Source organism: Poromitra crassiceps, assembly GCF_964638095.1.
Source record: "Poromitra crassiceps genome assembly, chromosome: 14".
Taxonomy (NCBI): domain Eukaryota; kingdom Metazoa; phylum Chordata; class Actinopteri; order Beryciformes; family Melamphaidae; genus Poromitra; species Poromitra crassiceps.
In genome coordinates this window covers 20876745-20889244 of record NC_139633.1, presented here as the reverse complement: position 1 = coordinate 20889244, position 12500 = coordinate 20876745, and the positions used below count along the sequence as shown (strand labels likewise).

Sequence of the window (12500 nt, the reverse complement as noted above, 5' to 3'; positions counted from 1 at the left end):
ACAATGGAACTGGATGGCACTTGTTGTGCTCGAATCGAAGCCCAATTTGTTTTTTTGTTTTTTTTAACTCAACAGCATTGTCTCTTTCCAGAAAAATGACCCGGTTACTCAAGATAATGCACAGACTTTGTTGTGAGCAGTTTCATGTAGGAACTATTTTATTTTGTAGGAACTAGCTAGCACCTAGCGGGTGTAGTTAGGTCAAAACACAATAGTTCCTACATGAAACTGCTCATAACAAGGTCTGTGGATTATCTTGAGTAACCGGTTCCTGATTTCTGGAAAGAGACATTGCTGTTGAGTTTTTCAAATATATTTCTTTGGCACTTTGAGCACCACAAGCCGAGTGCCATCCAGTTCCATTGTATTGGAGAGAAGCCAGAAACTCTGCCGCGGATATCTCCAAAACTCAGGCAAATAACACAAAACGATATAGATGGATAAATAGCACTACAGGTGAGATGGAAAATATGTAATTTGGATTTTAGGGTGAGCTGTCCCTTTAACGCCACAATCTGAACACAACATACAAGAGGAATAGAAGCCAAAGCGGACTAGAGAAGACCGTCATCCTTCCCTTCACCCTGTCAGGTGAACAAATACAACGAGTGACAAGTCCACCTCATACGAGCTACAGGAATACACTTGTTTGTTTGCTCTGAAATTCTATTCGAGGACTAAAAGCTTGAAGCAAAACCCTGGGAAAATGCTGACCATGGTTGGTTTGGCTGCAGAATACAACAGAAGCTTTGAGTGAGACAATATGGTGGTGTCAGGAGGTTGCCAATGCTTTGTCTCTTTGTGACGTTTTCTTTTTAGTTTTGTTTTAAGCTTTAAAAGCTGCCGTGCCTACTGTTGAAACAGCCAGCCAGCATTCCCCTCTTCCACCCCCACCTTCACCTGATTCACAGGCACACGTGTGATGGGCTGCACTGCATGGCAGCAGCCTCCCCAGGACAGCCACGTTTGTGTTTCTCTATTGATAAAAGACCAGGGAGCGGGTCTGTTACCTCTGTGCTGATCCCCAGTGTTCAACTCCAGATGGTCCCTAGAGACAAGATGGCTTCTCTGCTTATCATCACCCTACCAGACCTAGCCCACCAACAAATCCTCCAATATCTTTCTCCCTCTTCAATAGTCTGCCTCAGTTCCATTTCACTCAAACTGAAAACTGAAGAGGGACCCTTAGAAGCTCCTCTGTAGCACTTGGATGGAGATAAGGGGACATGACGTGGTCTTCTTACCCATTGGAATGGAGGTGCCGTGGATCTTGTCTGCATATCCAGCAAAGTATCTTAGTGTCTTTATGGTTCCTTGGAGGTCCACAAACAGGGTGGGCAGGAAAGGCTTCCCACTGTCCAGTGACTCAATAGTCTGAAGAGAGATGGGGGAGACGGTTGAGAAATGTGTGATATAACCTTGTGATCCTTATATAATTCCATTCTGCTCCGGTCTTTACACTATCCCGAGGGTGAAACGGGACACTAAGATAACACCAAAATTCAAATATAGCCCCTAAGTTACAGTACCACGTTCTCTTTAAGTGTAATAATCAAAGTAGTTAAAAATGATTTATTGTCATCATAGCCATGTGGAAAGTAACTTAAGCTCCCTCGACCAAAATAAAAAGCAATGTAATTCTTTGATGACTAACAGGCTCAGAGTAATGTTAATAGTGTGTCCACTGTCCACTTATTGCTGTCTGTCCACTTACTGCTAGATAGACACTGTCCACTTATTGCTGTCTGTCCACTTACTGCTAGATAGACACTGTCCCGCTCCACCAGATCAGCCAGTTTGGACAGCAGTCTGCCCCTCTCCGACGCATCCATCCGCCGCCATACCGAGCCCAAGGAGAAGGCGAGGCGCGCCGCCTGCACTGCTTTATCTACATCAGCCTGGGAGAAGAAAAACAGGCGAAACATTTCAATCATTAGAACCTTCTCCAGTAAACAGGTGTTTTTGCACTCCCTGAGACTAATGCAATCTGTCTGTGCGTTCCTCTCTGCATCTGCCATTAGCACGCTTCAACATTTTGTCCACTTCATTTATTGCACCCGGAGGAGACGAATTAGGGAAGGACCAGAACAACTGCCAGCGCACCAAAACCACATTAGACTCGACCCAAAGTGCGTGTTTGCTTTTCTTAATTTCTTGGACACAAACAGGTTCACACGTGCACAGTGAAGGAGAAGTATGCCAAGCTGTAGGGAGAGGAAGAACATTTTCCGGAGTCAGATAACCTTGTTTTCATTGGAAAAGGCAGGCAGAAGATGTTATGCCGTGTGCAGAAAAGTACCTTCTCTGCTTCCTGGACCTCACAGATTTGTTCCCCAGTGGCTGGGTTGTAGACGGGGAAGACCTTCCCACTAACAGAGTCGTGCCACTCATTGTTGATGAAGATCTGCAGGGGAGGGAAAAACAGGCCGTTTTTAGTCACATACAAACCAATGGGATACGGGAGCGCCGATTGCACAAGCAGGACTCTCCAGAACTTAAAGGGACTGCTCACCCTAAAATCCAAAATACATATGGTAAAAAAAAAAACTGGGTAACTCTTTATTTTACAGGTCCCTAAATAGCACAGTATCAATATTATTTCCCCCCCACGTCTCTGTGTATTATAACAACGCTACGAAGTGACAACGACGACATCTGACTGACATACGGTTATCCTCTCAATCTCCACTACGAAACTCAGTAAAGCCCTGTAGGCTGAGTGGTTAAAGCTGCGTGCTTTGCGATCAGAAGTTCAGTGGTTCGTATCCACCACTGGGTTTTAGCAATCTCTGTCCCAGGACGCAGCTTCGACGTCAGGTCTCTCCGGTACCGTGTAACTACATATGAACTACAGTTGAAAAGACTCACTCCATTTTACAGGTCCGGTACAATGTAACTACATAATGAACTACTGTATATGTTGTAATTAGACATGAACACCAATTGTCATGTCTTATTTACAAATAGTTCATACGTTGTTAGGGACCTGTAAAATAAAGGGTTACTGAAAACTGCACAAGTGGAAATACTGCGGAAATACAATTGTATTTCCTGCGGAGATATAATCTGAAAATGTTCTGAGCTCGACAGCACGTAATAAGACGTGACGAACCTTTGTTATTTTAAATCATTGTGATTTTGCATCGGCCGCTCATTTCAATGCACTATATTGACCGCAGTGAGGTTGTAGTGAAGAAGAGTGTGAAAGACTAACAGGCCACAGGCAGCAGCAGCCCTTCCTGCCGGTACTTCTAAGGTCTTGTGTAAGGGATATGGGAGAATCTCTGGAAATCTGGACAGAGATTCCTGCCTGTCCAGCATTGCTCCCTGGGGAGTGCTCCACCATCCAGACAAAAGGGGTGGGGGGCAGATAAATCCCTATCAGACACCAGACACCCCCACTCCCTCCCTCAAGCACAGACACACGTTTCACAACATCGCTGCTCGTTTACGAGATCATAAAACACGTGCCGCGCTTGGTTTCTGTGATGCGTTAAAGCAAGCCTTCCGTTAAACAACCCGCCCGTGGATTCCAAACAGGACACATCCAACATCTATTGAGGGAGCAAAAAGAAAAATAAATGTTTAAGGCATAGGGAAACTGGGAATTATCTCAAAGAAATGTTTCAGGGAGGCTTTCCAATGATGAGTCCATCGCGAGGTGATGAAAAGCGGAGCAACGCACAAGGTGTGAGGTGAAATTGCAAATATAACTTATGTAAGAGTTTGGTTCAAAAAAGATCTCCTTCCTCGCTGACTTGTTTAGATCCATTAGGCAGACGACTCACACACTGTTTTTAATGGCTGTCAGTCCGTCTGATTGATAGAGTGTAAGGAGAACATCTGCTGGCACAAATCCCTCTCTGTATACATCTGCTCTTAGCGTCCTTTGACTTTAGAGGAGTGCAGATACACTGATGAGAGCCAACCTGAGAGCAGGGTTCAAGTGTCCCGCTGGCCCAGGCCTCCCTAACTCTCCAACGTGTTTACCTCTATAAACTCAGAGCTGTAAGTACTATTTAATTGGCTGTAAACTGTTAGGCGTGTTTATTTTCGAGCTGGCATCAAATGCCTGGAGCGGTTTGAAAACTGTTCAAGTCACAGTGCGCACACAAACACACAAACAAACACACACACGCCGCTCGCCCCCCCTCCCCCCCTTCACTCCCATCATGGCCTAGAGCAGTGGTTCCCAAATGGGGGTCCGGGGACCCCCAGGGGTCCTTGAGGGGGTTCCAGAGGGTCCCCAGCCAAAAGGGGGGTAATTTATTTCCGCTATAATTCCATTCATAAGTAACACAATGACTATTTTGGTCATAGGTTTTATACACTTCATGTAATAAAACATCTAAAAGCATCAATCTTATTATCATAATATGGGGGACCATGGGACAAAATAATATTAAATGGGGATCGATGGTCTAATTTCTGTCTCAGTTTAGGGGTCCCTCATGTGAAAAGATTTGAGAACCACTGGCCTAGAGAAGAAGAAGAACTCTGCATATGAATAACTCACATTTAAGGTGTTCAGTATCTGTGTGTACCAGTGCGCAGAACCCCACTCCTTCCTCTCCTATTCCTTTGTGCTAGCCCCCCAACTCCCACCCTCTCTCTCTCTCACTCACACACACACACACACACACACACACACACACACACACACACACAGGGTTCTCTCTCTCTCTCCTCGGTATTCTCAGGCGCCGTCTCCCTTTAATCTGCCGCTCATTAAGGGCACTTCATAAAATTGTCAGTAACGATAAGGAGCAGAGGGCCAGCTACGAAAACACAAAGTCCTGGAGAGCACAGAATTAGTTTTAAAATTTATAGGGGCCACTGTAGTGGGGCACCCTAAATCAGAGGAGCCCCCTGACAGCCTCAACAGTCGGAGCAAGAATGCAGACCGTGGGTAGCTTTATGCGTGGCGTAACCCCTCTCACAAGACACTGCTAAAGGAGAACGGATGAAGCGGGAGAACAGTGGACCAGGCCGCCATCTAAATCACGGCCAGAAAAAGACAACTGTCAGCCGGCCGTTTGGCTCGGCCCTCTCTGGGCTCGGACCGGTGTTGGACTTTTGTCTGGTTCCATTGAGAGACTTGATGAAGATGACAGGACTCGGTTATAAATCAACTCTCAATGTTTCTTAAAATTGCTTTTTAGGATCATTTGGAAGAGGGGGGCAAAGAAGACATGAATGAAACCCCCAAAGTGCAAGAGTGCACATTTTCACATGATAAATAGTGTTTTCTTTCCCATTCCCTGTGGGGACGTTACCATCACCTCACATGACACTTTCCCCTGTGGGGACGTTACTATCACCTCACGTGACACTTTCATGTTGATAAAATGCAGTATTTCCGAGGAGCACAAAGAATTAGGATGGAACGCAAAAACTTTAAGGTATGATGAGAACATTTGTGAAATAAACACATTTCTACTCTGCAATCAAGGCTTACAAAATGCAACCCCGTGACAGTATACAATTTATCCCACATTTTTGTTTTAAGAATAATCTTGGCATGAAAAGGCAAAGAACAATACTTGTTAAATTAGAAAAATCCCACGTAAACATCGTGCGGTGTCTGCTTTGTCTCAAAAACTAATAAAAATACATAAAAACTGACCCCCCCCCCCCCCCCCCAAAAAAAAGGCGGTGATATGTGATCCGGACACAAAACGAGGAGGCCTGGTGCGGATGGGAGCAGAACAGTAAGCAGATAGGTCAAGACTTTATGCATGGGCCACAAGGCAGCTGCAAGCATTTAGCAACTCCCATGCTCTCCTGCAAATCTGTCAGTCATATCATCCAGAGAGAGGCGGCCTATCTGGATGATAAAAAGATGAGACACGAACACGTTTTAAAAGTGAGCAAACATTCTTCTGCCATGATATGCTCACAGTTTCATTAACTACTAATAATTAGTTCCTCATTAGTTATCCAGCCATTTAAATGCAACATTTCAGTTCATTTGACAGGGATGTTGTCGTTTACCTGCCGTTGTGAAAGATTTTGGACATTTGACTGAAGCAATGACTTTCAACGGGCGCACTGCTACAGTGCGTGCTGTATAAATTGGCGGGGACTAGAAATCTCGCGCGCTGCGGGCGCTCGAGTTCTAGGGTGGGGGCCTCTGGAGATGACGCGCCATGGGCGCAGTTATGGAAATGTTTGTATGTATGAGTACAAGATTACAGCAGCTCCTTATATATATAGACAATGTTGTCTGTTATTCCCTCCTCATCACCTTCAATAAGTGGTTTTTCTTTCTCCTGGAGGAGGCTGTGTAGAGCTGGCCATGAGCAAACACTGGCTGAGGTATAGGTGCCGACGTGGTCATTGTCTCGCCCTTGACCTTTGTTGATGGTAAATGAGAAAGCCAGTCTGATTGGGAACTGCCGTCTGACAAAGCTCATCATTTCTGTCATGGTGAGGAATTCTTGGCAGGAAGATCCTTTCACCTTTCACGGTGTGCTTTGAAACACCGGCCAAACAAACAGCTCTCCAATTACAGTAGTTTAACTGAAATTTGCATGTTGTTAGCATGTTAATTTTGCTAATACATTTACTCAATTGTTGTTGTTGTTGTTTTTGTTGTTGTTGTTTTTTTTGGGGGGGGGGGGGGGGGGGGGGGGGGGTGCACAGCAATGAGAAGTAAGGGATAGCAGGGTATGCCAAAATACTCACTGCAGCCAGCAAAACATCTGTTTGGCTGCTTGCTTCTTCTCACGGCTCAGATGCTTTGGGCTGAAGGAATATGTAATGGTACTCAGTTCTTGTCTTCTTTGGGAGGGGAAAGGGGGGTTATATATGTGTGTGTTTATACACAACACGCCAAGAATCCAAAGCCAGACGGATCCTTACCCGGGCACCTGCACCGCTAGTCTGAGCAGGAAGTTTCATATCCTCTCGTATCACAGGACCCGATTTCCTTTCTGTTCCTGGATGCGTTTCAAAACATGTATAATTACTACTGTTACAAGTGAGTGGAGAGCATGTGAAACTGGAGAGCAGCTGGTGTTTTTCCCCCCACTCCTCTCCACATGTCTGACACCGTGGAGCCTTCATGTTTTTAATTCACACACCCAGAGACAATGCCACCCTGCGCTCCTGCGTTTGGCAGGGGCGACCTCGCTGTCACGCCGACTGGCAAACGTCTTTGTCTCGCCCGTGTGTGGCCGAGCGGTGAGAGAGTTGTTCACCCCTCTGACTCTCAACGTCATGTGAGAAAACAAAACTTCCAACGCAAAGACAAGTCTGTGATTGGAATTAACTTCTCATTCACTTCTTCCAGTGTAGTCAGAAGCCGTGGCAGGCAGCGGATGCCATTGCTGTGCCATTTGAGCTGTAAAGCCTTTAGTATATAGGGCCTATATGATGCTAATGTCTTAATGCCAGTTTGTGAAGGCCAAAAAGGGGCATTGCACATTAGCATGGCCTTTTCCAGCTGAATACCTTTGTATCTAACTGCATGAGAGGGAGGACATCCATCCTGGACAGATTCGGATCCAATGAGTGCATGTTTCGTGGCGTAAGCCTCTTTCGTGATAAATCACGTCGGGTAGTTGAAATCAATCCTAAGCAGTGTAGGAAATTAAAAAAATATTTTGGGGGCAACTAAACTTTTGCCCCCGCTGTCAAAAAAAATGGGGGCATTCACAAGATTTTGGGGGCACTTAAAAAACCGTAATTAGTGCATAAAGTTCAGGGTTGCCACGAAAGTACTTGAAGGTAGTTGGATTTCAGACTTGAAAGTGCTTGGATTTATAAAGAGGCCCTTAAAAGTGTTTGGATTTAGCAGAGCGGAATCTCTGAGTTTGAGCCTGGTGCACTCTGTCATCTGAAAATTCACCTATGATATAATTTTTAGATGTCATTAGTTAGATCCACTTTCTTCTTATCTACAGTATCACTCTGTGTAGGCTACAAGTATACAGCGATTTGCTGATCGCTGAGCTGTCATTGGCTGGTGTGCTCTCTCGTAGGCGTTCTTAGCTCAAATATGCGGCTGGTCGCCTAGGTAACCTGCAGTGGATACATTTTTGTTTTCATCTCTCCCCCCGCCCCCCGGCTTTACTGCTTGAAAAGTCCTTGAAAAGTATCATTACAAAACAGTGGCAACCCTGACGTTGCTAAAGCGTAGTGTGAACAGCACTGTTTATGTGTGTTCTTCATCATCTTCTTCTGGCAAACAGCTTACAGGTGCAGAGTGTGTTAGAGATGGAAATGGAAATTAAATTTAAATAAAATAAAATAATCAAAATTTTTCCCCTAGATCACGGTTTTTAGGGCCATTCTGGGATTTTTGGGGGAATTTTTGCCATTGCCCCTGGCTAATTTCTTACACTGAGAAGGTGCATCCCATGATCTTCAACATGGACCTGCTGGCTATTATTGGAGGTTGGACTGTTTTCCATTTTTGAACATATGAGCAGAGCAGAGAACTTGTTTAATCACTATACAGAACTTGTTTTATCACTAGATTATTTACTAGAGAGAATATAGTAGAGCCCTGTTCATCTCAAATCCACTATTCAAATGGTTGAAAAAGATTTAATGGCCAAGTGAAATACACTGACTTCAAGACAAATGCTACATTCTAACTTGCGTGCACCAACAATTAAATTGAATCACTGCACAACTCATGCTCTCATTCTCAACTCATTTTTTCAGTTCTGGATTGGTGAGTGAGTTTGCTCATTCTTTAAATTTCAATTCAAAGAATTGTTTAAAGACGAACTTTTAGTGTACAAGTGTAGTTTTAGTGCTTATGGATCAATGGAGAAATAAGTCATCTTATCGGGAAGTGCATGCATTGATGCTTTGGAGCCTCTGGGTAAACATCTAGAAAAGCCATTGTGTGTCTGCTGTGGGGGACAGAGGCTATTCAAACAGATTTATGAAGCCTAGTGTTTTTCATAATGACACCATAAGGATTTACACGTTGCTTGTCAAGCAGGCAGCAGACTGAAGGTATGGGAAGTTAACAGGGTAACCTCCCTGTCACCGCTCTTCCTTAAACAGTGATTAAGAGACAGGGGACACGATGTTGACGTGTCTGCTAAGAGACGATAATTTACACTCGCTGCACAAGTAGGCATTTCACACCAACGGACATATTAATGGCGCCGCACACTTACCCTGTCACAATCAAAGATGTGTGTTTTAGAGTATGTGGCCCTGTGGGTGTGAGAACAGGGCGATTGTGTAAGCAAAGACTCAGAGAGGGGGGGCGGGGGGGGGGGGGGGCGGGGGGGGCGAGAGAGAATTCTCGCTGTGCTTGTTGTGATAAATCATTGAGTTGCACAGTATCCCCTCACTGTGGCTGTGTTTGATCTTGATCGCAGTATAGATGGTGGGTTTTGAAGTGAGGAACTCCAGAGCTGCAGGTCAGGGCTCTGGCGAGGCAAGGGCCACTAACCCACACAGTGAGACGGGGTCATAATTTACACCCTGGTGGACAGCACCTAGCATTGGGGAGCCCCCGGCCTCCGTCTGTACTATCTCAATCAGTGACAGATTGATGGGGCCTCTTATTCATCCAAACTGAGTGGACGTCTCTGCATAGATTACTTTGCGAAAACACGGCTCTCCAGCAGACAGGTCTTTGCGCAGGTTCCTATGGTGAAAGTGTACTAAAGCCACCATGAGCAAAGCAACAAAGACAATTTATAGCTGTTGATTCGATGAAGAGATCTGTATGAGCGGCACAATAAGGCCCCGCTGGACTCGGTCACTGAATCTGTGTGTGAACGCTTTATTAGCCACCATACAGGTTTGCACTGTTTTTCTACGCTATTGCCCTGTATATTAGATGGTTAGCAATACAATGAAATCTGCATTGGGAAAAAATCACTTTCAGCACTGATTTTTCAGCATGCGCATACTTTATCAGTGAACTAAACGACAATTACGCCACAAACACAGAGCTGACAAACACTGTTCGTGTGCTTTACGGTTGCTAGTGTTGCAGTTCAATCGGGAGTATAAACTCCCAGTCTCAAAAAGACTTGTTTCAACTGACTTTTCTGTTGCCTTTTTTGCTTCAAAGTCAGATTTCACGGACTGTTCTTTCAAAGGAAAATCAAATAAACCAGAGGTGTGTTTTCCCCCCCAAATCCTGTCAGATTTATCCCCCTACGAGTGTCTGATTAACAAATCATAATCACTGAGTGGTGATGTGAGAAACCACCAAGGCCACCGCAATCACGCAGCAAAGAACCGGCTAAGCTTCCTCTGTTTGCCTTCTTATACATACAACAGAGTTTCTCTCCTCCACTTTTTCACAAGTGAAAAACATCAATAAATAGCCATCAGCCTGCTCTAATTTATGGCTTCCTTAGTGATACCATCAACCTTGAAAGTGTTTCTTGCTGCCCAGCTGCTTGGGCCTGCTAGCAAAAGCAATGTGGGGGCAGGGGGACGAGAACCGAGAGAACGATTTCTTCTTTGTGGGTTTTTAGCTAAAAGAGAAAGGGAGAGTGAAAAGTGTATGTGGAAACAAAGCACGGGGAAAGATGCAAGTAGACTAATTCACATGACCCCCATCTGCATAATTTTATAATATACGTATGCACACAGCGAGGTGACACAATCAAACAAAGTGTCTTGACGGTGAACAGTTCATGACTCGGTGAAAAGGACAAGGGGCAACCCTCGACTGCAATAACGCCTTTTTTTTTTATCTCACAGCGCTCTGGAATCGACGCAAACCTGTTAAGTAGGCTAATGATCTGGCCCATATCTATGTTTCCAGGGCCACTCAGGTGTAATCTTTGCCTCGCAAAAGAAAGAATGGTGATTTTTCTGTGCAGTCCAGTTAATCGTTGCAATTTATCAAGATCTTTGAGTTCTTATATAAGTAAGAAAAAGGTTTGTATTATTGCATCAAAACTAAACTTAAAAAAAAAATCTGCTATCTGCGATCTGCTATAAAAGCATGCAGCTCCATCCACCAGGCTGGTGAGCAGCGTTCCTCTTCCCCCAGCAGCCAGTGGGGTGGAGAACAGGAACAGGGTGTGAGGAGAGCCCAGGGGTGCCCATAAATCAGGGCCCTCCTGCCCCCTGTGTCCACTAAGCCAACAGGGACTGGATGATCCAAATTCCTGGGGGTTAATTCACCAAGTCGCTCCCTAAATGTTCTCCTGTACTCCGTTCGTCGTGTCCGTTGCTTTAAGCAGCACTCGGCACTGTGAAGGAATGGGAACGTGATAGAGCGGGTTTGCTCCCTGCTCATGCTAGCGCTCTTTACAGTGCACTTTGCACTTAACACATTGAGGTTTATGTTATTATCACAGAGCAATTATAGCACTGAATGTATTTACACCACACTATCATTACTCTGCCCTCTACCTGGCCTTTCATCTCACAATCATAAAAAACTGTCTACGACAACAACACAGCCATATCCTGCAGGTTGCTTATAGGCCAGTGGTTCTCAAACTTTGTTTCTCAAACGTCAAGGACCCCTTAACGGACACAAATTAGACCACGGACCCCCATGTTTTAAGATTTTGTCCCGGGATCCCCCATCTCATAAGATTTCTGCTTTTACATGTTTCATTACAGAAAGTGTATGAAAGCCATAACCAAAATAGTCATACATTCTGTCATTGTGTTACTTATGGATGGAATTATAGTGAAAATAAATTATTCCCCTTTTTGCTGGGGAGGCCCCCTGGAACTCCCTCAAGGACCCCTGGGGGTCCCCGGACCCCACTTTGAGAACCACTGGCTTAGGCTGATGAAGAGTATGTAAAGCTTTATGAAAATCATAGAAAGAACATCAAAACTGTTGTAGTGTAAACGACCTTAAACTGACTTAAATGTACTTTAAAGTGTCCCAATGAGTCAATAACATGTGAAAAAAACTATAGACATTTCACAGAGATGTTATTATGGGCAATAAACAGACTACAAAATAATTCATAAGAGGGCCATTTTCAATAGTCTGGCTAATTCAGCATTTGTGAAGGGTCAAAAGTCAATCTCTGTGCTCTAAATCTTTAATAAGTTAATCATTTAAAAACGTGATTTATTAATTCGTCAAATTATGCTATTATAGGCATATTTATTTATCTAGATGGCAAAATGTTGAAATGCATTATCGAACAAAATATAGGGCCTGTACATCCTCAAATATGGTGAGATATTTTAATTACTACCTCTCTGATTAATGCCTCAATTTAGTTTGAGTATATTATCTACATAATTAAGAAAGGGGAAAGTGTCAAGACTAATAATGTTCTTTGTTTGACTCAAGCTCCTTTCTCCAGCTGTTTCTGCATCCCTTTTCTCCCTGCACCCACCCACACACCGCTGAGGAGGTGGCCAGAAACTGCTCTGATAACAATATCAAGACCTTTCTCTCACAATATAGACTTTTTCATGTGAGAAGGAGCTACTTTCATCGCTAAAGCAACCTATTTCCAAATTATAGTAAGAGAGCATTTAACTGCAGCACCTCATTAAAACAAATGGTAATTCTTAGTTTAGATAAA

The 12500-nt window shown here is 44.2% G+C and overlaps 1 protein-coding gene across 1 annotated transcript in view; it reads right to left on the bottom strand.

Annotated features, from left to right (window-relative positions):
• The window catches only part of aldh1a2 (aldehyde dehydrogenase 1 family, member A2), a gene marked incomplete at its 5' end in the record, with an annotated part of 27142 nt that overhangs the window by 13390 nt on the left and 1252 nt on the right, over positions 1-12500 (bottom strand). Inside the window, 3 exons of the mRNA XM_083651071.1 lie at positions 1245-1374; positions 1758-1898; positions 2300-2404. Coding sequence (XP_083507197.1) covers positions 1245-1374; positions 1758-1898; positions 2300-2404 — 376 coding nt within the window. The remainder of the gene's footprint in view (positions 1-1244; positions 1375-1757; positions 1899-2299; positions 2405-12500) is intronic.